The 26,337-nt window shown below is 52.2% G+C and overlaps 1 protein-coding gene across 6 annotated transcripts in view; it reads left to right on the forward strand.

Moving 5' to 3' along the window:
- The window catches only part of utrn (utrophin), an 88,833-nt gene that overhangs the window by 34,878 nt on the left and 27,618 nt on the right, over positions 1 to 26,337 (forward strand). For 4 of the 6 annotated variants that reach the window (XM_081704119.1, XM_035521349.2, XM_081704121.1 and 1 more), the window contains 12 exons: positions 236 to 411; positions 531 to 666; positions 1,032 to 1,181; positions 1,676 to 1,825; positions 2,518 to 2,599; positions 2,784 to 2,962; positions 3,101 to 3,218; positions 3,509 to 3,714; positions 5,476 to 5,630; positions 5,788 to 5,977; positions 23,383 to 23,555; positions 24,095 to 24,251. In XM_081704119.1, the coding sequence (XP_081560245.1) occupies positions 236 to 411; positions 531 to 666; positions 1,032 to 1,181; positions 1,676 to 1,825; positions 2,518 to 2,599; positions 2,784 to 2,962; positions 3,101 to 3,218; positions 3,509 to 3,714; positions 5,476 to 5,630; positions 5,788 to 5,977; positions 23,383 to 23,555; positions 24,095 to 24,251 (1,872 nt within the window). Of the gene's footprint in view, positions 1 to 235; positions 412 to 530; positions 667 to 1,031; positions 1,182 to 1,675; positions 1,826 to 2,517; positions 2,600 to 2,783; positions 2,963 to 3,100; positions 3,219 to 3,508; positions 3,715 to 5,475; positions 5,631 to 5,787; positions 5,978 to 8,255; positions 8,305 to 23,382; positions 23,556 to 24,094; positions 24,252 to 26,337 lie in introns of those variants that run through there. The other 2 variants (XM_081704124.1, XM_081704122.1) reach the window with 2 other exon arrangements.

Genomic DNA, 26,337 nt, shown 5'->3' on the forward strand with positions numbered 1-26,337 from the left:
CCGCTGACATCAGTAACAACATTTCGAGCTTTGTGAGTGTGGAGGGGTGTCTCATTAGCTTCTAATGAACAGTTATATTTGGCTAAATCCTGTTGAAGACTGAGGCAGAGCACTGGGATTTGTTTTGCCAACCAAAATACCGGAGATTGGGTGTGTGTGGGTATGGGTGTGGGGTGTGTGTGTGTATATATGAGAGAACCTGCCTTATTGCGTGCGTGCATGTGTGCTACTCCAGGAACTGGAGCAGGGCCTGGAGACTCAGCAGGCCGTCCTGACTGCACTCACCCAGACAGGACAGCACATTGTCGGGCAGCTGTCCTCCCCGGACGGTCCCCTCCTCCAGGACAAGCTGGATGGCCTGACGCAGCGCTGGGCCATTATCCACAGCCAGCTCGCCGAGCGCCACCTCAGGTAACCATGGCAACGTCGAGGACCCCTCCAACCCAGTACTCGTAGGGTTCAGGTTTTAAAAGCGTGTTTCTCTTTCTGACCTTTCGTCTGTGTGTGTGTGTGTGTGTGTGTGTCTGTAGGTTAATGGCTGCTGACCCGGCCGTGTTAGAGGTTGCCCAGCGCAGTACCGACCTGGCTGATTGGTTAGACCAGGCTGAGGTCGCAGTGGAGACTCTACCTGTGTCTGCCACTGACACGAACTTCAGGGAGCTAAAGGTGAGTTAAGCAGATCACATCAAACCTCAGTACAGTGTCAGTATAGTAAACTCTCCCTCCCTCTCTCTCTACCTCTCTCTCTCTCTCTCTCTCTCTACCTCTCTCCCTCCCTCTCTCTCTCTCTCTCTCTCTCTCTACCTCTCTCTCTCTCACTCTCTCTCTCCCTCTCACTCTCTCCCTCCCTCTCTCTCTCTCTGTCTCTCTCTCTACCTCTCTCTCTCTCTTTCCCTCTCACTCTCTCCCTCCCTCTCTCTCTCTCTCTCTCTCTCTCTCTCTCTCTCTCTCTCTCCCTCTCTCCCTCTGTCTCTCTCTCTCTACCTCTCTCTCTCTCTCTGTCTCTCTCTCTACCTCTCTCTCTCTCTCAGGCTCTGGCAGAAGAGTTGGATCAGCAGAATGAGAGCTTGACCTGGTTAAACAGACATGGCGCTCAGGTTCTGGCCAGCTCCCGCCTGAGCGCGCGGGACAGAGACGCGCACACCTCTAAACTGCGCCAGATCAACATCAAGTGGAGCAAAGTACGTGTTTCCGCCTCACGTTCTCTAGCTAGACACTAGGCTTAGAGTATCAGGAGATGTTGGAGGAAGCTGTCTGGCGGAATATGACATGAATGGAATGTGTCTGTACTGACTGAACTGAACTCACCGGTAATAACGGTCTACGGATTATTATGGAATCTTTACATTACGGTCTATGGATTATTATGGAATCTTTACATTACGGTCTGCGGTTTATTATGGAATCTTTACATTACGGTCTGCGGTTTATTATGGAATCTTTACATTACGGTCTGTGGTTTATTATGGAATCTTTACATTACGGTCTACAGATTATTATGGAATCTTTACATTACGGTCTGCGGTTTGTTATGGAATCTTTACATTACAGTCTACGGATTATTATGGAATCTTTACGTTACGCTCTACGGTTTTTGCTCATAACAGCCTGCCCATTGTCTTCCTCCTTATCTCTGCATTTGTGTGTGTGCGTGCGTGCATGCGTGCCTGTGTAGGTGACCCGCGAGTTGCTGGACAAGGTGGGCGAGGTGGAGGCCAGACTGCAGCCGGACATCCAGTTTCAGGAGCGGATGACGCGGCTGGGCGACTGGGTCGACCACACCCACCAGTCCTCGGACCGCCAGGGGACCGGCGCCGACCTGCAGGTGCGTCCTGGGCCCTAGAGCACCCGCCACTGTCCTGGAGACAAGCCACGTTTACCTCGCGATGGCCAGCCTTTGCTAGTGCTGGCTACCACACCTTAGTTGCTATGGTAACACTTTTAAAGGGGAGGCGTCGCGTTGTCGGAGAACTCGGCGGAGAGTCACTTTTCTCGTGCACTGCCACAGTTTTGTTTTTTTTTTCCCCACCGGCGTAAAACCGGAAAGTGCGATTTTCCGGTCGGCGTTGGAGTGCGAGTTAGCAGAGGTAAAAAAAAAAGCGTGTGGGGGGGTAACGCAGGTTCTGCAGACGTCTTTGCGAGAGAGGAAGCAGAAACTGGAGGAACTACCGGCACGCTCCATTGAACAGCTGCTCCTCCCCCAGGAAAAGGTTTGGCTAATGAGCCGCTGCTGACTAGTCCCGCCTAGGGCCGCGCGATATTGCGCAATTCACAAAGAGAAACAACAATATTACAGGTTTAATGATGCATTATTTTAAGATTCACAAGGTTTTCTTTTTGTCTACGTTACCAAAGCTCCGTCACAGCTTTGCACCAAACTTAAGGGCTGTGTTGTGCGTGTGTGCGCGTGCGTGTGTGTGTGTGTGTGTGCGCGTGTGCGTGTGTGTGCGCGTGTGCGTGTGTGTGTGTGTGTGTGTGTGTGTGTGTGTGTGTGTGTGTGTGGCTGCTGACTGGAAGGCCCTGGATACCAAACTGAAAGAAACAGCAGAAGTAGCCGTGTTGCCGTGGCCTCACCAGCTCACCGCTGCGGTATCTCCAGGTGAGGAGCAGTCGCCTCCAGCACACTGCTGCACACCCCGCCCGGCGGTGCACGGGAACGATGTGGGCCCTTCATTTCCTCTTCGTCACGTCTGTCTGACTCACGGGCTCTCCATCTCTCTCATCAATGCTCCCTCTCTCTCTCTCTCTCTCTCTCTCCCTCTCTCTCTCTCCCTCCGTGTTAGTGGTGTGTGAGACTCCGAGGCCAACAGCACTGGCAGAGGACTCTCTCAGCGCCGAGCGCACGCGCGATCGGGTCACGGAGCTGGCCGAGTGGCTCCAGCTCATACAGCAGATGGTCAAGTCCAGCATAGTTACCGTGGGCGACACCGACGAGATCCGGACCACTATTGGCCGCCTGGAGGTGTGTGTGCGCGCACGTGTCTATTCTTACACTACTGCGTCCCATCTGTAGAGCTGTAGTTTATGAAAATGCATCTTATTGCACAGCTATCTGAAAGTGTGTGTGTGTGTGTGTGTGTGTGTGCGCGTACGCACGCAGGTAACAAAAGCTGATCTGGAGCAGAGACATGCGCAGCTGGAGGAAATTTTCACTCTGGCTCAGAACATCAAGAATAAAACACCTGACCTGGACGTGCGCGCCTCCATCACAGAGAAACGTAAGACCACACCTCTCGCCGCCCTTCTCCCTTTGGGAACCTCTAGTGCGTCATTTCCCGTAGTGAAAGGAAAACATTTGAACCTTCTTAAATGGGAGAAGAAAATGCAGCAGCTCGAACTCCCTCCCTGGCCTTAAACGGCTTCCTCCGAACGAGCCCCGGGTGTTGGAAAGCCGGATCTCCAGGAGGCAGCTTGGCCTGTGCCGTTAATGCCAGCGCCACGCCGGGGGCTTCCCGGCGCCAGCATGTCAGGTGTGTTTATGGCCTTCCTCTTCCTGCTTTGTGCCCAGTGGAGCAAGTGCGCAGCCAATGGGATAGCACGCAGAGCGCCGTGGAGATGCGTCTGCTGCAGCTCGAGCGCATGATTGCCCACAGCGACCAGTGGCAGGACCAGAGAAGCCAGGTGAAGGCTCTGATAGGCCAGAACGAGGCCCATTTGCATAACCTGCTGCAGAAGAGCCGAGACCCACTGACCAAACAGATCGGGGAAAACAAGGTGAAGGAGCGACCTTTGATCTGTTTGTAAGATGCGGCAATTTGACGCCATGTAGTGCTCGTGAAAGCCCGAGCCAGAGTTTAAATAATAAATAAAATAAGCAGTATATAAGTGACTAATGCACTCTGGGCAGGTCTGGTTCTGTTACTATTGCAGAAACACCATCTGACTGTTTTTCCACTTAATCTGGTTTTTCACTCACTCACTCGCTCACTCATCCATCTGTTCCAGGTTGCATAACGGATTTTACAATTGACATTTACAATCAAGGCTGTTTTTTGTTTTTGTTTGCTTCGATTCATATTACGTATGCCCACTGCATATTTTTCAATGATAAATAAATAAATAATAGAATCAATAAATAAATAGAGCGAGAGCGCTGGTGTGTGTAATGTAGTGCGACTGAGCCGCGCAGCTCCGTACTGCGTTCTGGGTCGGGACCAGCAGGGGGCAGTGGCGTGCTGCTCTCGGACGCCTGCCTGGGTCCAGTTCGCCTTATTTCATGAGGGCCAAGCTGCGTGTACACCGTCGTGTGATATATATATTTTTTTTTCATCCGTAAAACGAGTGGCCATATATTGCCACTGCTGTACTGGCTTCGTATTTCTTCTGTTGTTAAAATAGCTACAGTGCTGGTAAATGATCATTTGATTAAATGAGCACGGAGAACCGAAATGCATCGAGTCTAGCTGAGCTGTGTGGGACTAATATACCTGGCAAAAAAAAGCGTTTAAAAACGAGCAAAAAAGCCGCGTCAAGACGTTAACTGGCAGAGAGTGGAGCATGTAGCCAGCTGGGGCTAAAGCCGAGTGATGTAGCGGAGCTGGCGTTACTTAAGTTAATACGTTTTATTCATATTCATGAGATTTAAATAGGTTATTGGCTAATACATTGAACTGTGGACGATGTGCTCTTTTAGAGGACGATAAATGTTGGGACCAGCGTCAATCCCACATGAATCCATCAACACGAATGAGGAATGGCCCTGTAGTCACGGATCCCTGAACTACATAGCTAATGTTACTAACCTCTATAGGGAATACCGCCAATATTACTAAACTGTATAGGGAATTCTGTTAATCTTACTAAACTGTATAGGGAAAACAGCTAATACGTATAGGGAATTCTGTTAATCTTACTAAACTGTATAGGGAAAACAGCTAATACGTATAGGGAATACCGCAGATATTACTAAACCGTATAGGGAATACGGCTTATATGTATATTGGTATAGGGAATACTACTATTAACTGTATAGGGAATACCGCTAAACTATTTTGGGAAGATCCCTTTTTACATGGAAACGCAAGACGTGCATCCGAGCGTAGCAATTAAGCGAATGACACGCTTGATCTAACACGTGCGTTTACGCAGGTAGACGGAGTACCCGGAGTGTGCGTCACACTTCTCATCCCATAACAACTAACTGGGGTGTAATTCTTGCTGAATCCAATCTAAATGCATCTCTTTTTTTTTTTTGTCGATTGGTTTCGAGTTACTGTAAAATCTAAGCAAAGACTTACGGAACAGTCGATGTTACTTCATTTTAACTTAAAGTGGGGTGGTTAGGTTTTTTTTTCTGGGGCAGCTGTGCTACCGATATGGCCACGCCCCCTGTACATGGACATAATTTCATAAAGGTGTTGTGGGTTTTTTTTTTTGGTGTGTGACCATATCATGAGTAAGCTTCTTTGGTGACAGACAGCCACACAGGAGAGTCTGATTGTCCGCATGCCCCCCCCCCACTCTCCCTCTCCCAAGGCCTTCCTCCAAGACGTGGGGCGAGAGCAGGTAACCGTGGCGACCTTTAACGAGCTCTGCAATCAGCTTCTGGAGGACTACTCCGCCGATGATACGCGCAGGGTCAAGGAGGTCATGGACAAACACCTCACAGCCTGGAACTCCATCAACCACAGGTACGTCCACGCGTGCCCCGAGCTGGAAACTGAGACGTGCGCGCACCTTTCGTCACACCAGACTTGGACACGCACGTGGCCAGCGCACGCGTTTACGCGCGTCGTGCGTTTGCGCGCGATTGCGCGCGCGCACCCTAACCCCTGCGCTGTCGGCCAGGGCGTCGGACTGGCAGGCGGCACTAGATGCCCAGCTGAAGAGCCTGCAGGATTCCCTCCGGGAACTCGAGTCCTTCCTCAAGTGGCTGCAGGAGGCGGAGACGACCGTCAACGTGCTGGCCGATGCCGCCCAGAGGGAGGAGCTCTCTCAGGACGCCGCCCACCTCCGGGACCTGAAGGGTCAACTAGAGGTAAGCGCGCTTTTTTAATTTTTTGCTGCTCTTGTGGTTTTGCTTTTTGTTTTCTCTTCACGTACGTGTGTGTGTGTGTGTTTAATTGTACGTCGGTCTACTGTTTACCCTGACCCACTACACAAGGATGTACGTATGTGTATGTATGATGCTGTCTTCTGATCTGATGCGATCTGATCTGATATGGTTACCCAGACATTCTAATGCCCTTATGTATGAGGTAGAAGTGTGTTAGCATTCCAAAGGCCTGCTGAGCTGTTATCTGCATACTTGAGTGTGTGTATTATTAGATGTGTGTGTGTGTGTGTGTGTGTCTTCTATCATCACCCTGTCACTGCTCATTTATACACACTTCATCCAAACTGCAGTTTGGACATGTTTAAAGAGGAAAGGAATACCTACGAGGCATTGGAAAGTTCCACGTACCTCCGTGTGTGTGTGTGTGTGTGTGTGTGTGTGATCAAACTGCAAGATTAGCATCATAGTATATAGACACACTGGCTTGGCTCAGCAGAATGTGTGTGTTTCTCGGCTGGATGGTGAGCTCTCCGCCCCGCCGGGCGGCACACCCTCAAAGCCGTTTGCGTTGTGGACCCGGGGTTTGTAAAGGTGACTCCGTATTGTAGTTCCGCGGTACCTGTGACTCCAGCCTGCCGGACTGGCCGGGACGCGTTCCCTGAGTAGATGACGAAGCACTTCTGTAAGTCGCTCTGGATACAAGTGTCGGCTGAATTCTCAACGTGCCAACGGCAGGCGTCTCCTCTCAGCCGTTTCACATGTGGAGCACTGGAGTGAGAAGCGTGCTAAGATCACACACACACACACACACACACACCCTGGTGCCTTGACACAGAGGATATTGATTTACCGAGACCCTTTGTTCCTCCCTGCTGTGCACATGAATGCAGAGTTGCGCCTGAGAGCCTCTCTCATGACCCCCTCCTGTGACCTCGGGCCGTGACCTCATGCGGCTCGCGTCCCCAGGCCGCAGATGAATCGGCAACAGGCTCACGCTGGGTTGGACCGGCGCGCGCATGCACACACACACACTCACTCCTCTCTCCCTCTGAATCTCTTTATCTTCCTGTTACTTTTCTCTCTCCGCTGTCTCTCCGGCATTTATTTACAGCTTGTGTCTGAATGGTTGGCCTCTGTTTCATATGGTTTAACCTTTTAAAGGACGCGTCTGGCCTGTGCCGGCTGGCAGCTGGGTAACTGAGAAGAGACGTCTCAAGACTCGGGCTCTCTGCTACAGAGACCTCGATGTCGGCCCCGGAGGGTCTCCCGTTCTTCTGGAAGGTTCTAACGCGTCACATACGCAAAGGACGTCGTCCAAGCAACAGTCTGTCGGGTGTTTCCGCAGCAACCGGTTTGCATGTTGCTAATGTGTGTTGTCTGCACGAGGATGTGTGTGTTCTGTGTGAGAGACAGTGAGTGGTCCCTGTATGTTTAGAGTGGGTTTGGAGGGTGTTGTGTGTTGGCAGGGTGTGTGTTTTGTGCGCATTCTCAGCGTGTCGGTAGGGTGAGTTCTGTGTGTTAAAAGGGTTTGTGTTTGAATGGTTTGTTCTCTGTGAATTAAAGGGTGTGTGTTGTGAAGGTATGTTCTCGGTGTGTGTGTGTGTGTGTAGCTGATATTGATGCTGTTACTGCGTGTCTCTCTCTCTCTCTCTCTCTCTCTCTCTCTCTCTCTCTCTCTCTCTCTCTCTCTCTCTCTCTCTTTCATCCATTACCTCCCTCCTAAGAGAAGCCTCTTTTTTTTTTTGGGTCATTCTTTCCTCTGTCAGACTCTCCGTTTCTCCGTGGGCGTTCGGAAACAGCAGGAAAATCAGTCCTTTTTTTCTCTCTCTCTCTCCGCTGCCGTCCTGTGCTTCTCTTTCACTCGGCGCCGGAAAGGACCGGACCACCGGCGTCCCTGTGCCACCGCTGCCGGACGCTTTTCCCTCGTGTGTGTGTGTGTGTGTGTGCGCGCGCGCGCGTGAGGTGGGGAGCGAGAGAGAGAGAGAGGGAGAGAGAGAGAGAGAGAGAGAGAGAGAGAGAGAGAGGGAGGAGGAGGAGGGGTTAGCCTAAGTCCCCGAGCATGTGAGCGCGAGCTCGTGCGTGCGGGACCCGCGCGTTCGGTTCGTCACCGCTCGGCCGGTCGCCAGCGGGGGGGGGGGGGGGGGGTTAGGATGCGTGTTGTGCGAGGCTGCCAGTGTGGCGCTGGCCGTGGTAGGAGGATGATGATGATGATGGCTCTGGTGAGAACCTCCCTGCAAAAAGTGGTGCTCTTCCTCCACAGGCTTCAGAGAATGGCCATCTCCACCCCACGCTACCAGAAACTCTGCAAGGTCAGTCGCACACTCTCTCTCTCTCTCTCTCACACACACACACACACACAGGGAGGGTGAGTGTGTTCAGGGGTTGGTTGGAGTTCAAGGTATGTGTGTGTGTGTGTGTATGTGTGTGCTACACTTTTCTTTCAGTATGTGTTTTCCATTATTTGGAGCACTTTGATTTTTAGCTTTTTTTTTTGTTAATTTTGTTGACACTGTACATGTGTAAAATATCTTGGATGTGAATGCAAGCATTAGGTGTTAGGCGAGCGCGATGTGTTCTTTTTTTACGCGAGCGCGTTGCGTTCGTTGTTACGCGAGCGCGGTGCGTTAGTTGTTTGGCATAGTTCTGCCGGGGAGGCTCCATGCCGGTCATCTCTGGCGTCTCGGAGAGTTTCAGATCTGGTGGGTCAGACCGTGTTCTGCTTCACTTTGTTTATGTTTGGAGTTTTGAGGTGGTGCTGCCGTAACACGGGTGGTGCCACTCTGTTCAGTCACACCTGAACACAGACAGACACACACACACACACACACCCCTCCTACTCCTTCGGTGATCTGCACTTTTCAACACTTTTGTGGAAGGTTTATGCAAAGGTGCCAGGCTGCCTGTGTGGGTGCATCACCCAAACTAGAGCATGCACATGTGGCCATCAGTGTGTGTGTGTGTGTGCGTGTGTGTGCGTGTGTGCCCGCCGCGCGCACTATTTACCGAGTGCTCTGTGCTGTGTTTTATAATGACCACAGAGAGATGAGCGGAACAGCGGTTGTGACCTCTTGATGCTGGCTCAAAGCCTCGGGAGATTAGCACACACGCACGCACCACAGAGATAATGTGTGTGAAGGGATCCTGGACAGACCATTAGCAGTATTGCTTCTGCTTTCCTTCATGGAGGTTCACTCAAAAGCTCTTTATCTGCGCGTATGCCGTTGACTCTGATCTCACGCCCTGCTCTACCCTTACCTTTCAGGAGAGGGTGCGTGCGTGCGTGAGAGAGAGAGAGCGAGAGACAGGCTGACCCTTCAGGTGCTGTGTCCTTGTGAAATTATTGAGTCCAGGCCTCCGAGCTACTGCGGGCGAACGCGTTTCACAAAAAGAGCGAGAAAGAGACAGCGTGGCGGTGGAAGAGCAGTAAAACAAAAAACAGAGCGAAAGACTAGGCAAGTGTCTTCACATCAGACATGCCTAATCGCACACGTTATTCTCGTGGCATCCTCTGCTCGGTGCTCGTTTAACAGCCTCTGTGAGCAACAGCGTGTTCGTCATTCGTTTAGTTGTGCCTGAGGTAAAACGACGTCTTAATCAGGAACATTAAACCCAATTCAGCCTGCCCCGGTGGATTTGAGCATTCTGGGCAGGATTGCTCTCCCCTAGGGCCCATCGGTTACCCCACACTTGGTTAAGCAGTCCTGGAGCACACTGGACACATGCGGCGATCGTTTAAGTGGCCCTGAGCGGACCTGCTGCCTCTGTACCCCTGGGGTGACATCAATCACTCTGTGCTCCATTAGTCTCCCCTGGGAGGAGGCGCGTCATTCGGTGCTTGTTGGAGCTCCCCTGGGTCTGCTCATCTCGTAACATTGCTTCAGGAGGGGGCTGATGGCCCAGGTGTGTGTGTGTGTGTGTGTGTGTGTGTGTGTGTGTGTGTGTGTGTGCGTGTATTTGTCTGATAAACACACCTCCTCTCTCACTGTGTAATTAAATGTGTTCTTGTACTAATATCCATAGTTGGGTGTCTGAGTTGATAGTCCTTTTGTGTGTGTGTGTGTGTGTTTTTCCTACTTGGAGTGCAGAGATATCATAACTGAGCTCAAACACTGCGAGGTAGTGTGTGAATTTTTGAGTTTGAGTGTTTATATATGAAAATGGATCTTTTGGGTTTTTTGTTGGTTATTTGTCATATAGTATTATTTCCCCCACACCCCCCTAGCTGGGAATGGCTCTCGCTGTATGAAGTATTATCAATTGGCTTCTCTATGAACCCTGGATAAATTTATACTTGTGTGTGTGTGTATTGTATTTGTATGCAAGGAAAAATTGCAGTTGTAAAGCTGTTGAAGGATATCAGTTTTAAGTGGGCCAGCCCAAATCCTCATTAAGTGTGTTGGTTGCTGCTCTAATTTCGCACTTGCATGTGTAATAATTTTTGAACTCATTCGGAGGGCTGTGTGTGTGTGTAGAGTGGGGGGGGGGGGGGTGCACTAGCCTGAGTTAATGACTGACTGTCATAACAACAGGGTTATCAGAACTGCCAGGCCTAAGACACACACCTTCTGCTTCCCTGTATGGGTGCCAAGCCTCACCCCCCGACTGCCCCAGGCAGGGTGACTCTAGCCTGGGCACCGCGCGGGGGGATGTGCCCTGCCTGTCCTTTTAGCTCTGGAGGGTTTAAGCTAACACTACATTGGCATTCTGTGCCAGCATGCGGCCTCAGGTGGGGACACGCATCAGTCCGCTGTAATTCTCACTCTCTCTCTCTCACTTTTTCCTCTCTGTCTCGCTCACAATGCACATTCATGCTCATATCTATTACTGTGTGTCTGAGATGATAGTACCTCATTTGTGTGTGTGTGTGTGTGTGTGTGTGTGTGTGTGTGGGTGAGGCACAGTAAAGAGAGCAAGAGGAAATCACAGGAAATCATAACTGAGCTCAAGGGGTGTGTGTGTGTGTGTGTGTGTGTGTGCATTTTTGTCTGTGTGCCGTTGGCATGCATGACCATAAGTCTGTGTAGTTTGTGTGTGTGTGTGTGTGTGTGTGTGTGTGTGTGTGTGTGTGTGTGTGTGTGACAGAGAGAGAGATCTTGTCTCACATGGCTTTTGACAGTTGTCTATTGATCAGCAGTGTCATGTGCCATTTGTCCTCTGTGAGTCTCCCAGACGAGGACCAGGCATGTCATGACCTCTGGTGCACTGTAAACCTAGACACTGCGCTGGACGGACACACACACACGCTTGTTTAACAACAAGGCATGCATCCTTTACTCCCTCCATTTCTCTCTCTCTCTCTTTCTCCCTCGCTCTGCTGGGCGACGTCTTCCTGCGCCGTAGGAACAGAACAAAGACTGGGGAGAGAGATGAAACCATTTCATCATCACACTCGTCTGTTTCATCACGATGGCGCTGTGTATCCCAGCATTCATCCTGTGCCTGGCCCACACACACACACACTCTTTATCCCAGGTGTACCATTTTGCTTTGAGAGGGCCGGCATGTGTTTGGTTGTAGTTTGATTTGCCCGGAGCTCGGCCAGGCTGCAGGCAGAGGGGGTGTCTGAGACCCCTTCCACTGACCCCAATGTCAGCTCTGGGACCACCCACTCTCCCTCATTTCTATTTCTGCACCCCCTCGCGTGCTCTCTCTCTCTCTCTCTCCCCCTCTCTCTCCCTCTGTCTCTGTCATTGGTAAGAAGCCATTCTGATTGGTGGACACATGTGGAGAGAGTTTTTTGGTTTTAAGCAGAATCGCAGGTACAATTTGATTAATGTGCAAAACAGACCCACTGGGCTGTACCGGTAACTTATGGTCGGGTTTATTTGTACATAAAAAACATACACCTGTGGGTAGTTATTTATTTTTTCCTCAGGTATTTGTCTGAGTGTGTGTGCGAGAGAAATGTTGCTGTGCACGAATTTTATTTTACATACGGGGCTCTCACGTGTGACTCAGAGATCACACACACACACACACACACACACACACACACACACACACACACACACACACACACACATTACACGCGGGAGTCCGACACTGCATATGCTTCATGGGAATGAGGGGCGGATTTCGGCCCGGTTTCGCTCGGACTCGGCCGCGTCAGCACGCCGCTGGGATCCGCCCAGAGTCAGGACATGTCTGTCCTGGCTGCGGGACCCCGGTCTTGCGTGGCAGACGCGTGGTGAGTGGAGTTCACCTCCGTTACTGCTGAGCAGCGGTACGCGCTTTCAAAAGCTTCCTCGGTGCCCCGCCTACGGAAGACCGATGGTGGTGATGATGATGATGATGATGACTGTGTAGCTGCTGTTGCTCTTAACCTTCTCGTTTAAAAAGATAAGCAGCACGTTGCTAATGAGGAAGCACACACACACAGACACATACATACACACACACACATACACACACACACAGACACACATACATACACACACACACCTGCAAGGCTTCATAAATCAGAGGGCTTAAAAGCTTAGTGTTAATTAAAAAGTAATTACTTCTCTCTTCCACTGTACATGCGTGGTGTGTGTGTGTGTGTGTGGGGGGGTTTGTTACGTCAGACTCAGGTCGCCAGCTTTGTGCAGATGATTCCAGGTTGCACAGATGCATGTTCACTGGTGAAGTCTTGAATGTGTGTGCTCCACTTACAAAATGAAGGGTGTGGGGTGGGGGTGTCTAGAGTTTGTCTGACTGACACTGTGTGCCAAGATAAAGATTTGTCCTTTTATACACACACACACACACACACACACACACACACACACACACACACACAGAGCGTATTCACCATAATTCACACCTCAGTCTCTAACTCGCCACACACTTTAAATGTGTTTCTAAAGCGTTTACCAAACATGCCCCGTGGAAAGGTCACCACGGGAAAGTGAGTCACGATCACCTTCCGGCGGCTGCCTCGACCGCCTGGGCCCGGACGCCTCAGGCAGGCGCGTCACGCCTCATGCTGCAGGTGTTGCCGTAGTGATTTGCCGCACGCCAGGAGCCTGTCAAGGGAGCCGTGAACGTGAGCGCGCGACACGACCACGGGAGGCTAATGAGCCCAGCGCCGCCGTGGTGCCGCTGCCGTCGTCTGTTGCCACGGCGGCCCGCTTCACCTACAGCAGGCGCACACGGAGCGGCCCGCATCTTCACCCTGCCTCCTTTTACTTCCTGGAGCCTTAACTCTCCCTCTCTCCTTCTCTCTCTCTCTCTCTCTCTCTCTCTCTCTCTCCCTCTCTCCCTCCCTCTCTCTCTGAACAGTTGGAACTCTTTTGTCTCGTTAGGAAACTTTTGCGGTGGTTGCAGCAGCAGACTCAGGGCTTTGCGCGCGCGCGCTCACGTTCGGCCTGGCCCTTTAGCTGCGAGATCCCTTGCGCCACAGCCACTCCCTCTCCCAGGACAGCCCCGCCCCTTCCTCGGCTCGCACCCGGACGGCCCCTCCCACTCGGCCCAGACGTGGCTCGCCGTGTCCAACGGGGGATGCGTCCCGTTGGGGTCCTGCTCTACAGGACAGTGCGGGTCACGGTGGGTGCTGCTAATGCGTGTGCGGTAGGGCCCGCTTCTACTGAGTCAGCACGTCTGTCTCCGGGTTCGTTATGGTCTGTGACGGTTCATAAAAGTTGCAGCACCGTAGCAGGGTTGAAAACACAGCCGCTCCGAGGAGTGAGTGTGTGTGTGTGGGGGGGGTGTTGTCAGGCAATGCCGGACACCCACGCCAACATGAAACGGGTTGTATGCTCTCTCTCTCTCCCCCTCTCTCACACACACACACACACACACACACACACACACACACACACACACAGAAGTGAAAGGAGACACTCCGCCTTCAAGCCCTCCAGCTAATGTCAGTCCACCACACACCTAACGGGTGAGATGTAGAGAAAGAGGGAGAAAGAGGGAGAGAGAGAGAGAGAGAGAGAGAGAGAGAGAGTCCAATAATCCAGCTGTTTTGTTTAGATATTCTTTGAGATCTAATGGCTACAGAAGCAAGCATGAGCACTGCCCCCTGTGCCCGCTGTCCTGCTGCCACGGTAACAGTAACCGTGCTGGAGCAGGGATCACCCACCCTACTCCGCCGGGACGAGCAGGATTCGGCCGAGCCTGATCCCCAGGACAGCGGTTCCGGATGTTCGCCAGCCGGGCGCTGACCTCCCACTTCTTCACACCGCAGCTTTCCGCCGGCAGGCACTCCGGGGGCAATCTGCTGCTGCCGAGCTGGGAATGATTAGGCAGGGCATGACTGGATAACTGCGGTCTGTCCGACTGCCACATCAGGGAAGGATGTCCACCACCTCCGGAAGGCAGAAGGGATCGTTTGTATCACAGTTTGTATCATAATAATCGAAATTCCGACTGCTTCATTAGCGGAACGACTCGCCAGGCTCCGGAAGGTTCTACAGCTGCCGCACAAGCGGACCAGACCCTGGCCCGATCCGCTGGACCTGAGCCAGGCGCGCCGGCCAAAACGGATATTTTAGTACATCGGTCGCTTTTCGCTGCTGGCCAAGAAGGGCCATAAAAACGCGGGGCGTCTTTAATTTGACAAACGGCCTCTAGGAGCGCTTCCACCGGCACGTTTGAGCTGGGCATGAGCGCCACGAGGCCACGCCTCGTGTGTGTGTGCGCGCGTGTGACTGTACCAGACTAATTCATCATGAGCTGGAGAATTCCTCTTGTACCCACGACACATTTGCGCTTCCTCTTTAAGAACCCGGCCCTTCCCTCACAGGCTGTGATGTCACAGTGGCGCGATGACGCACACGCAGCCTGATGACCTCATCGCGGCCTGATGCTGTGCCGCACGAGCGTCGGGTCTGAGCCGAGGCTAGCCCACTGAGGTCCAGCACTGGGCGCGGGTGAAGCTAATTAGGCTAGCAGCTTTCTAAGCAGCAGCCAAGTTACCCCCACTCCTGCCAACTCTCACCCCCAGTCCCCAATCAGTAAAGCACATCATCAAATCTGTTTGGCGAAATCAGGTCAAACCTACACAGACTTGTAAGTAGGTAATAAACAATGACCCGGCACTTCTCTTGAGTCGGACCCTACGTTAAGGACGTCAGACCCTAGTTTGAGATCTCGGACCCTGGATTAAGGAGTGGGCTTCGTAATTTAAGTTCAGTTGTCGTGAGGATTTTACGTCTCCGTTAGCAGTGCCCATCGATCAACTAAGAGTACCTTTAATGATTTATTTCAGCACCCTAATGGCAAATTCTGTAGAAACGGACGCGAGTGCTGAAAGGCTCCTTGGCTTTGTCCAGGCTGAGGGGTCCTAAAGCCCAGCCCAGCGCCGTGCCCTCGTCCACTCACATCTCCCTGCCGGGCCTTTGTTCACGACTATCGAACACGTCTGCCTGCGTGCGTCTAAACCTGCCGAAGCAATTTCACACACGCTCTCGCGCTCTGACCCACACGCACACAGACAGACAAACACGCCGTTATGCTTGGGTGATTTTGAGATCAAGTCTTATGTTCATCTGACACGTTCTTTATTGATCCACTGACCTTTAAACCAATATACACATTTTACTTATGTGTACGTGAGCACACACACGCGCACAGACACACACACACACACACACACACACACACATGTACCTTGCTTACATAATTGAAGTCCTCTACAGAAGTCATGCATCATTTAGCAACACACACACTACGCACGCATGTCTGTTCCATTATTGCTCTCACTGTCATGAGCGTAAAACGTTTTGAAGGAATCCGCCGTCACATTCGCAGGCCGTGTGCGGGCGGGCGGGCGGGCGCGCATCCCTTTTTGCGATTCCCCTGTGTCTGTGTGGTCTGAGCTGTGAGTGATCACTGCAGTGAGCGTGCACTCTGCTCTAGTGTACACTTGTCTCTGCAGAGCGCGGTGTGTGGCTCAAGCCGCCGTGTTGGATGGGAGTGTGACCTGGCTGGACAGAGAATATGCCCCAGGCCCACTTTTCTTCATCACTGTGTTGCCTCCAGTGTATGGTCCTGTGGGGGGGGGGGGGGGTTCAGTGAAACGGGCCTGCTCCTCCCCGTTCTTCATCGCTAACTCCAATACCCCCCCCCCCCCCACTCCTCGGCCTTCCCCCGAAAAACACACACACAAAAAAGGAGGAGTCCGCATCAATCTGGCAACCTTCCTCATCCTGCTGCTCACACATGAAGGGCTCCACAGAGGCACAAGAGACCAGGCAGCTCCTTGTAACTCAGCGGACGGTAACGAGCACCCTGCGCCCATCTGACCTGTGTGTGTGTGTGTGTGTGTGTGTGTGTGTGTGTGTGTGTGTGTGTGTGTGTGTGTGTGTGGAGCCGTAGCCGGGACCCTAATGACGGACCTCAAGCTGCTGTGTGCATTTTTATTTATTTGTTTATTCCCGTAAACCGAGAACGGGCTGCGTTCAGCTGCATGTCGGCAGGTCTCTCCCGGTGCTCCGTCTGGATGGGCCCACGTGAGCCCGCCAGCTAGCAGCTGCCAAGCGACTCCGTGGACCGCCGGGTCGGAGGGGAAACCGCGGCCGTGACGCAGCCCAGCTGAGCTCAGAAAACCCAGGAGTTAGTCAGCAATTTGAAGAGCCGCTCTGCCTCATCCCACTCCATCACTGGCAGAGTGACGGGCCACTCACAGAGATCAGGCGCATTTGTGTGTGTGTGTGTGTGAGAGTGAAAGAGAGAGATTAATGTTATACCAATTTAGAAGTAAAAGCTGCTCAATGCTTTTATGTCATTTTCCTTGTTGCTAATGGATGAGAGAGAGAGAGAGAGAGAGAGAGAGAGAGAGAGAGAGAGAGAGAGAGAGAGAAATAGTGTAAGATAAGGAGATGGAGAGAGATACCTAAGCTGTTCAGAGAGGGCGTGATAAAAGGGCTGGAGTTGTTCATCGCCCCCCCGGGTGTAAGATGGTGCGGTTATCAGATCATTCCCCTTCTTCTGCTGCCGCGCTCTAGCGGGGGGTGGGGCATACTGGTGCCCCACCCCTCTGCTAAACCCCACCCACCCTCATCAGCCAGCGGCGTCTCTCACACACTCTTCGGCTGATGAGCAGCTGACCTGCCATAGGAATTTAAATCCGGCGCAGGAGGAGCATGGGATTATGGAACTTTTCCTCCCACTAGTTCTCTCCCTCTCCTTCCATTGACCCCTGTGCCGTGAGGGCGCTGGGCGCATCTGTCTTTTGGCCGTTAGGTGTGTAAGATTGCGTCTCCACTTGCTCTCATTTAAAGGCTCTCGGTGTTTAGTTTCTGATTCTAATTAGCTTAATTAAGATTTGTACGCGTCTCCTCCAGCTGCTTCGTTTTCCTCTCTTTATAACTCCCTCTATCTCTCTCTGTGCTGCCCCCGTCTCTGTAACCCCGCCTCTTCACGCTGTAACTCCGCCCCCCTCTCTCTGTAACTGCCTGTGAGGAGTATATGCTCATTAAACACAGGGCACAGCTGCTACTAGGTCATATCGGCAATGCATACCCCCCGACGCGCGCACGCGCACACATACACACACACACACACACACACACACGCACGCACGCACGCACGCACGCTCCCACAAGCATACAAATACCAACACATTTCACCACAGTAATGAGCTGAGTGACATATGAATCAGCTATGACTGCTGTTTCCACGGGTAACTCTCTTTCTCTCGGTCTCTCTCTCTGGTCTTTCTCTCTCATGCACATTCATTTCTGGGCTATTTCAGAGTCACAGAAGGAACCTCTTGTGCAGCTCCTCCTTCCACAGCATCAGCCTCTTCACCTGTGAAAGTTCAGTTCTCTCTCTCACTCTCTCTCTCACTCTCTCTCTCGAGCGTAACACACGCAGGCCGGTGTGTTACAGTTCCGTGTTACGACCACAACAGGCACTTGAGATTTCTTTAGTCCCACAGGCGAACAAGAAACAGGCACACCTGAGCCGCTCATAAAACACATCACAGATGAGGACCGAGCTCCCCTCCCACACACACACACTCCCACTAGGTGTAGTGTAGCGTTAATTAGCTACAGTGATCATTATTCAGTGCAAAATCCCTACACGGATAGTAAAGCAAGTGTGTGCGTGCGTGTAGAGCATGGTTCAGGTCTTTTAATACATGGGTACAGTGTGTGCGTCCAGGTGTGTGCGCATGTGTGTATGCATGTGTGTTGTAACGGGGTGAATTAGCACCAGTGGAAGCTGACCTGAAGCAACGGTATACTGCTACCAAGTAGAAGCTGCTATTGACAATCGTGTGTGTGTGTGTGTGTGTGTGTGTGTGTGTGGTGGTTGCAAGCTGCCAGCGTGTCCTCATTACTCCTGCAGTGCCTTCAAATAGCCCTTTATTTCCCTCTGACCAGCCTGACCACCCAGGCGTAGCTAAGGATGTCCCACACATGCATTGGTCCATAGACCTGTCACTCAGCCTGTTTGCACCAATCAGATCACTCACCTACAGTAGCTTCTACACTAAAACCATATACAGTGGAGGCACTTCTGACCACTCACATGCAGTCTGGATGTTTCCTGTTGTCTGGGTGAGTCTGTGGCCGTCTGGCTCCGTCTCCCTCCCTCTTTAGATTCGCTGTTGTCACACAGAGTTCAAAAGGGACATAAAGTGATCTGAAGTACATAGATAAGCATTTTTGCATGTGTACACCTCCCCACCCCATGAGCTGTACCCCCAAGGCAATGACTGTGGAACAGGAAGTAACGCTCTGGTACCATCCCTGCTCAGAGGAAGTGACCTTGCTGGAAGCAGCCACGGGTGGAGCCTTGCAGTAATCAGGGAGACAGACGGAGTGTGAGTGTGTGTGTGTGTGTGTGTGCACAGGACCAGTTCCAGTGCATTCCGCTGCCCTGAGCTATGACGGAGTGCCCGTTGTCCAGTGTAGAGCGGTCTGGTGTGTACGGCTGGGAGTGGGTGGAGGAGGCGTGGCCTCTGGAGGACCTGCTGGGAGTCGGTGTTGGAGGTGTGGCCTCTGGAGGACCTCTTGGGAGTGGGTGGAGGAGGCGTGGCTTCTGGAGGACCTGCTGGGAGTCGGTGTTGGAGGTGTGGCCTCTGGAGGACCTCTTGGGAGTGGGTGGAGGAGGCGTGGCCTCTGGAGGCAAGGAGATAGCAGAAATATGTCACAAACTACCCCCCCCCCCCCCCCACACACACACACACATTTGTGCAGGCAAGAAATTCCCAAAGTGCACACTGCTTTTTGGTTTTTCTTAATGCTGTATGCGCGTGCGTGCGTGCGTGCGTGCGTGTGTGTGTGTGTGTGGCTCTCTGATAGCATCGGACAGGAGCAGATAAATGTGGGGAGTGTTTAATCACATAGTTTCTGGAAAACACACACACACACACACAGTCAAGCACAGTGGTCCTGTAAATTCTGTTCAGCACTACCAGGCGGATCTCTGTGGGCGCTCACCTTTCAACCCGGGTGCTATCAGAGCTACAGATGGAGCTGCCACGAGTCCCACCGTTACAGCGGGCCCCGGTCAGCAGACATGGAGCTGCTTGTTCTGTACGGAAATATTCAGAACTATGCTGATATCATTTCCAAAGATTTTGTTAACCTTCCCTTGCCTGTAATTCTTTCTCTCGCTCAGCAGTAGTCAGTAACGCCCCCTCAACCACACACACACTTCTCTTCTTGCTCTGTCAGTTTCGATTTTCTTCCGTCATACATGTTGTGTGTGTTTGTGCATGTGGGTGTGTGTGTTGTGATTTTAATAAGGCCCACAGTTTAACACCCCTTTGTGCTTAACCATCAGGGGACCCCACCTCCCCCAATCAATTTTTAAAATACAAATGCTATTCTGGAAATTGAATATTTAAATATTGTAATGAGGTAACGGAACTTCAAAGGGCTGACTCATGAATATTCGCCATTGTATATATTTTCTTCTCTGGCTATCTAACTAGCTCAGCCCCCCCCTACCCTTGTAACCAAAAATGCGCACACACACACACACACACACACACACACAAACCTACATCTACATACCCACAGACACACACACATACACATACAGCCCACATAGCTTATGATGTTCGGCCTATTGACAGCTGAAGAATGAGCCATACCTGTGGCAGTGTAGCGCACGCACACACACACACACACACACACACAGTGATGAGCAGTGGTCCGGTCCGTGTGAGTGGGTGTTCACATTAGGATTAAAGAGTTGATGGTGTGCGAGAAGTGTGTCTGCTCGAATCCAGCAGGCTGTGTGGCTCTGTGTGACGCTGTAGGCCTCACTCCGTTCATTTTTGCCTTCACCACTGGATCTGTGTGAAAAGAGAAAAGAGACCCCTCTCTCTCTCTCTCTCTCTCTCTCTGTCTAGGTTTTTCTCGTTCTATTCACATTTTAATAAAGGTGCAGGCATGGAGCAAACAAGTGAAATTCACTGAAAATCCTTATCAGGCCCTCCTATACTGTACTGCCCTGTGTGTGTGTGTGTGTGTGTGTGTGTGTGTGGGGCCCTTCAGGAAATGGGTGTGTGGGGTTAGTTTGGAGAGGAGGGCAGGAGTGACAGCAGGGGGAAAGACTGATTAAAACAATAAACAGCTGGAGGAGAGGGAGAGAGAGAGAGGAAGAGAGAGAGAGAGAGAGAGAGGAAGAGAGAGAGAGAGAGAGAGAGGAAGAGAGAGAGAGGGGGGGAGAGAGAGAGAGAGAGAGAGGGGAGAGAGAGAGAGAGAGAGAGAGGGAGGGGGGGGGCTAGGGGAGACGGCTTAGTCGCGATCTAGTGGCCGGTGTGGAGTGGAGACGGAAGGAGACCGTGGGAGAGATGGATTATGGGGGAACGGCAGCCTAGCGAGTTTACGATTCCGGGAGAAAGTTTTCCGTGATGGCAGGACGTGTTGAGCAGCACGGTGCGAGACCCGGGGCGGCTGAGCCCCGCGGACCGCTGGAGCAGTAGACGCTGGAGCGTCCGCCCCACTCACCTCATCCTGGGGCCCTCCCACCACACTCCGCTCGGAGCAACTCTCCACTGCCCGTTTTCCTCGGATATGGCCTCCTCCTCATCTCGCGTGCTGGCACCTTCGCCTCGTGTGTGTCTGTGTGTGTGTAGTGTGCGCGAGTGAAAGTCATCCCCAGGCTCCTGCTCTGTGCTCCACACAGAGGGCCTTTCACTGGGGTAGGTGTGCTAGAACGCAGCGGGCAAGAAACACTGCATTTTGTGTGTGTGTGTGTGTGTGTGTGTGTGTGAGAGAGAGAGAGAGAGAGAGAGAGAGAACGCCTGTGAGCATAACTCAAAACAACGCAGACTGGCTGCGACGAACATTCCCGACTCGTGAAGAGAGAGGAGGCAGTATATTTGGAGAAACAGCCCTGGGCGCGCATCGCCCCACCCTCTCACCGGGCACTGGAGCATGGCAGTTCTGCACGGTGGGCCAGGGAGCACGCGGCGTAGTGGACCACACTGAGCCCCAGCCTACACGGGCCCCACCCCCCCGGACGTCAGTTGGATGACGCTGCATAGCAACCTGTAGGGGAGAGGAGGGCTCCACCTCTTCTCCCACCACCCCTCGCTTAGAGAGAGAGAGAGAGAGAGAGAGAGAGAGTGAGAGAGAGTGAGAGTCATGATGATCGGCTTGAACTTCAATCTTCAGGAGCTACTCAAGAGGTTTGAGGAGGTAATTAGCTCTGCCATGAGAGGAAGGGAGAGCTTTCTCACACACACACACACACACGCACACAAACACAAACAAACGTGTGCACGCGCACACAAACGCACACATTTGGTGAGAATTGAGTCAAACTATTTTGGGTGTTTGGTTGTGTTTAGGGGGTCAATTCCAGCTCTTCAGTCCACTCCAGCCCATGGTCCTCATATGAACAGTGATGCATTGAGTCTTTGAGCGCGTGTGTGTGTGTTCCTTTTCTTCCTGTCCGCTCACACGTGGGCGAGGTTTTAGGTTCGACTTGTTAAATTGGAGCATGTTCACAACGCTCACACGGGGCTTATTACATACCAGAAGCAATTATTTCACTTATTAAAGACAAAATCGTTTATCGCCTAATTTAATAGGTCAGGCAGCCTGGAGCCGCTGTGTGATGGGGTGTGTGTGTGTGTGTGTGTGTGTGTGTGCTGGCTTTCTTTTCCAAGCTGGTTTCAGGCATTCCTTGTTTAAGTGGTCACTTTAAAATTGTTCTTTATGCACCTGTGACAGATAAGAAGTGCTGCTCCCTGCATCTCCCTCTATCACACACACACACACACGTGCAGACAGACAACCCAGCAAACAGCACTCTTAACTCCAACACTACTGTTGGAACAGCAAGTACCATGCTCTCGCTTGTCTCGGCCCACCGTGCTGTTTGGAATGTCCCCTATCCTCACCCCAGGTCTCCCCATGCGCCCCAGCCGTGAGCTGGCAGCCCCGTAACCAAGCGCCCGGAGTCTGCTTGGATACGCCTGCCTGAACCGGCCAGGACGGAGCGGACCGGTCAGAGCCGGTTCGCACGAGTTCTCACGCTGAACAGACACAAACTAATGATCTTGTTTACAAAAGCAAGCCCATTGCAGGCCACACCGTAGCCACGCTTATCACCATAGAAACATCTCATCACTCAGACGGTAGCGGACTGCGAGGAACCGTCCGGCCGGGCCCAGTGACCTGGTCCCGTGACGCGGATCTGAAACCAGTTGAAGATAAACCGGCAGTGGGCTTAAAACAGATTATTGTTGGTAGATTAGCAGAAATGCACTGTGTTTGTGAGAGAGAGAGAGAGAGATTTGGATGATTGAACTCTATTTATTTGTTTGTTTGTTTATTTGTGTGTGCGTTTTCTCCTGGGCTGTGAAGTCTGACACTGATAGATGTTTGTGTGCATATCTGCATGTGAATCCGTTTTTCTGCGGTTGAAGCTAGACGTTTTTCCGTGGGGCCGTGTATTGAAAGACAGCAATTTAGCTGTTTCTCGTGAGATCACGCTAATAAATAAAACATGAAATATAAGTGAGGCCCCTGTGTGTGTGTGTGTGTGTGTGTGTGTGTGTGTGTGTGTGTGTGTGTGTGTGTGTGAGAGAGAGAGAGAGAGAGAGAGAGAGGGTCAGAGAGTGACCCTTTATATCTCCCTCAGGAAAATACGCTACATAGCAAGGGTTCCCACTGTGGTATTAGACATGTTAACTGTGTGTACTTCTGTGTGTGTGTGTGTGTGTGTGTGTGTGTGTCCTGATCATGCTCCTGTGGTGCGTTTGGGTCTTTGAGCTCTAAATGTACAAACGAGTTCATTGCATCTTTAAATTATTGCTTTACCACTTCAATTTAGTACATGCAGGTGTGTGTGTGTGTGAGAGTGTGGGCAAGGATGTGCTACAGTTGCCAAGTGTAGCTTCACTGTGATTCAGTCTATCTGGTCTCTCTCTCTCTCTCTCTCTCTCTCTCTCTCTCTCTCTCTCTCTCTCGCGCGCGCGCGCGTAGGACATCCAGGCGGAGATCGACGCCCACAGTGATGTGTTTAGGAGTGTGGACGGCACTAAGGGCTGTATGGTGAAGGCTCTAGGCAGCTCAGAGGAGGCCGTGTTTCTCCAGCAGAGGCTGGATGACATGAACCAGCGCTGGAACGAGCTGAAGGCCAAATCCGCCAACATACGGTGAGCAGCACGCGCGCGACCCCCTCATACATGCGGCCCCATGCAAATGCATCTACAAGCTTGAACATACTGCAGAGAGAGAGAGAGAGAGAGAGAGAGAGAGAGAGAGAGAGAGGAGGCTCAGAGTGTTGGAGAGAGCAGCACGTAAGGACGTACAGATGGGTGGAGGCACGGAGCTGGAACAGTACAGTGAAAGCTGTGCAAGGAGTCAAATAATGAGAGAGGTGTGTGCAGGTGGGCGGGCGGGTGGGTGTGTGGGTGGGTGTGTCAAGGTGGATGTGTCGGTGGGTGTGGGCGCATGGGTGTGTTGAACAGAAGACTTGGCTGTTGTTGTATTTAGCTCTCATTAGGGATTAATTAGTGAACATGTATAATTACAGAGCTGCTGACACACTCCTGTTCAGCTCCATTACCACCAACTCAGTGTGTGTGTGTGTGTGTGTGTGGTGTGTGTGTTCCCCCTCGTTTATTATATTTATTCATTTATTCCCTGCATGGGGTGTGTGTGTGTGTGTGTGTGTGTGTGTGTGTGTGTGTAGGGCTCATTTGGAGGTGCGGGCGGAACGCTGGAGCAGGCTGCTCTCCGTGTTGGAAGAGCTGTGGAGGTGGATCTGTCTGAAGGATGATGAGCTCAGCACGCAGATGCCAATAGGAGGAGACGTGCCTACATTACTGCAGCAGCACGACCACAGCTTGGTCAGCGCACACACACACACACACACACACACACACACACTGTTATTGACGAGGCTTGTCTGCAATGCTGCAGCTGCTCAGGGAGACCCAGGTTTGCCTGAAGGAATTCCCTCTGAGTCTGTAGGACTGGGAGGGTGGTGCGTGTGTCCGTGACACCAGACCATCCACCCGCTCCTCCTCACCTCCCCACCCCTCCTCAACTCACCTCCGCCTTATAGGTCTCGAGGCCCATGCTCTGTCCGGTCAGGGTCTGCTCTCTACCGTAGTGAGGCGTCTCTCCCAGCTGTGGCGTAGCCAGCGTGGGATCTCTACTCTCCATCAGCTGAAGCGCCCGCTGGGTCGCGTTCAGGACCCCGGCAGTCAGAAACAGAGCAGGCGCTGCAGCGGTGTAATGCCTTCTCTTAAGGGGGATAAAAATAACACTCAAACCAGAGCCCCGGGGCATCATGGGAAGGGAAAGGTCTGAAACAGTAATGAATGTGCAGTCTGCGCGAGTATGGTAATGCCAGACGGGTTTAGACGGGTTCAGTCTTTTTGTTCTGTAGCACTTTCTTTTTCTGTTTTCCTCTCTTTCACATCCCTCTCTCGCTCTTTCAGACCAGTTTAAAAATGACCTTCTGGATTTGGACCCTCTGATCTTCTCTCTCTCTCTCTCTCTCTCTCTCTCTCTCTCTCTCTCTCTGTCTTTAAGCTGCGCCCTTTGAACCTGTCATGCCCGATTAACCCCGCCGCTCCGGAAGGGCACGCCGGAACGTGTCTCCGCCCGCGGGTGGGGGCCGACGACGAGGGGCGGGGCATGTCAGCATGGGGGGGCGACAGACGACCGAGCGCTGCCGTTCAGGCCTGCGGGGGAGAGGGCGTGTTCTGGGCGCCCGAGCCCATAGTTACTCGTTAAGCCCGTCTCGAGCTGCTGAGCCTATCGCGAGACGGCGTGAGCTGGAGTGAGGGGCGGGGCCTGTGACGAGCCTTCGTGATTCTCGCTCTTCTCCACCGAAAGACTAATGGGGCCTAAACTGAAGGCGCTCGCAAACGCTTGCGTGCTCCCCGGCAGCACTCGGGGGAGGGGGCACGTCCCCCGCACTACAGACAGGGCGTGCGGAGCTGTCCCCCGTATCCGTATAATCAGGTTTATTAATCACACGTTCAGTCATCCAATAAAACGCTTCCTTCGGTGCCACCCTAATTAAGCGCATCAGTCAGCCGTTAATTACTTGCTGGCGTGCGAGGTGGGCAAGTTGGATCCTAATCAATTCCTGGTGTGGAGGAGGGATGGAAATTGAATCCAGGGCTGAATCCAAAAAACAGTTCTGATCTAGTCCAATCGATCAGTGCTAGGCCAGTAGAATCCCTCATGTCAATGGTCACAAATCCCCTCCCTCCCCTGATATACGTTCTGGTCAAGTTGCCCAGCACAGTTCATCTCATGAGCCTGCAGGTCTGGGATCAGTCCTCCAGCTCTGTTGTACTTGAGTGTCAGGACCCTCAGCCCCCTGCCGCTCTGCTAATGCTAGGCTAATGCTAAGCTAACGGGCTACCTTGAACATTGTTTTGGATCAGTGATTTGGAGCCGCATCTCGCCATACGGCATGTGATAGATGGGACAGATTAAAAGGTTCCCTCCCTCAGTTCGATATTAATAATGGCTGGTATTTCCAGGACTCTAAATTTTATTTAAACTCTTTATTTTGGCAGTAGAAGCCTGTGAAAAGCTAGAGGCTTTGGCAAACGAGTCCCTTTACCGCGCAGGCCTAAGGAGGACTCTTACTTTACCGCGCAGGCCTAAGGAGGACTCTTACTTTACCGCGCAGGCCTAAGGAGGACTCTTACTTTACCGCGCAGGCCTAAGGAGGACTCTCACTTTACCGCGCAGGCCTAAGGAGGACTCTCACTTTACCGCGCAGGCCTAAGGAGGACTCTCACTTTACCGCGCAGGCCTAAGGAGGACTCTCACTTTACCGCGCAGGCCTAAGGAGGACTCTCACTTTACCGCGCAGGCCTAAGGAGGACTCTCACTTTACCGCGCAGGCCTAAGGAGGACTCTCACTTTACCGCGCAGGCCTAAGGAGGACTCTCACTTTACCGCGCA

Source organism: Electrophorus electricus, chromosome 21, assembly GCF_041902795.1.
Source record: "Electrophorus electricus isolate QZ-2024a chromosome 21, ASM4190279v1, whole genome shotgun sequence".
Classification (NCBI taxonomy): Eukaryota; Metazoa; Chordata; class Actinopteri; order Gymnotiformes; family Gymnotidae; genus Electrophorus; species Electrophorus electricus.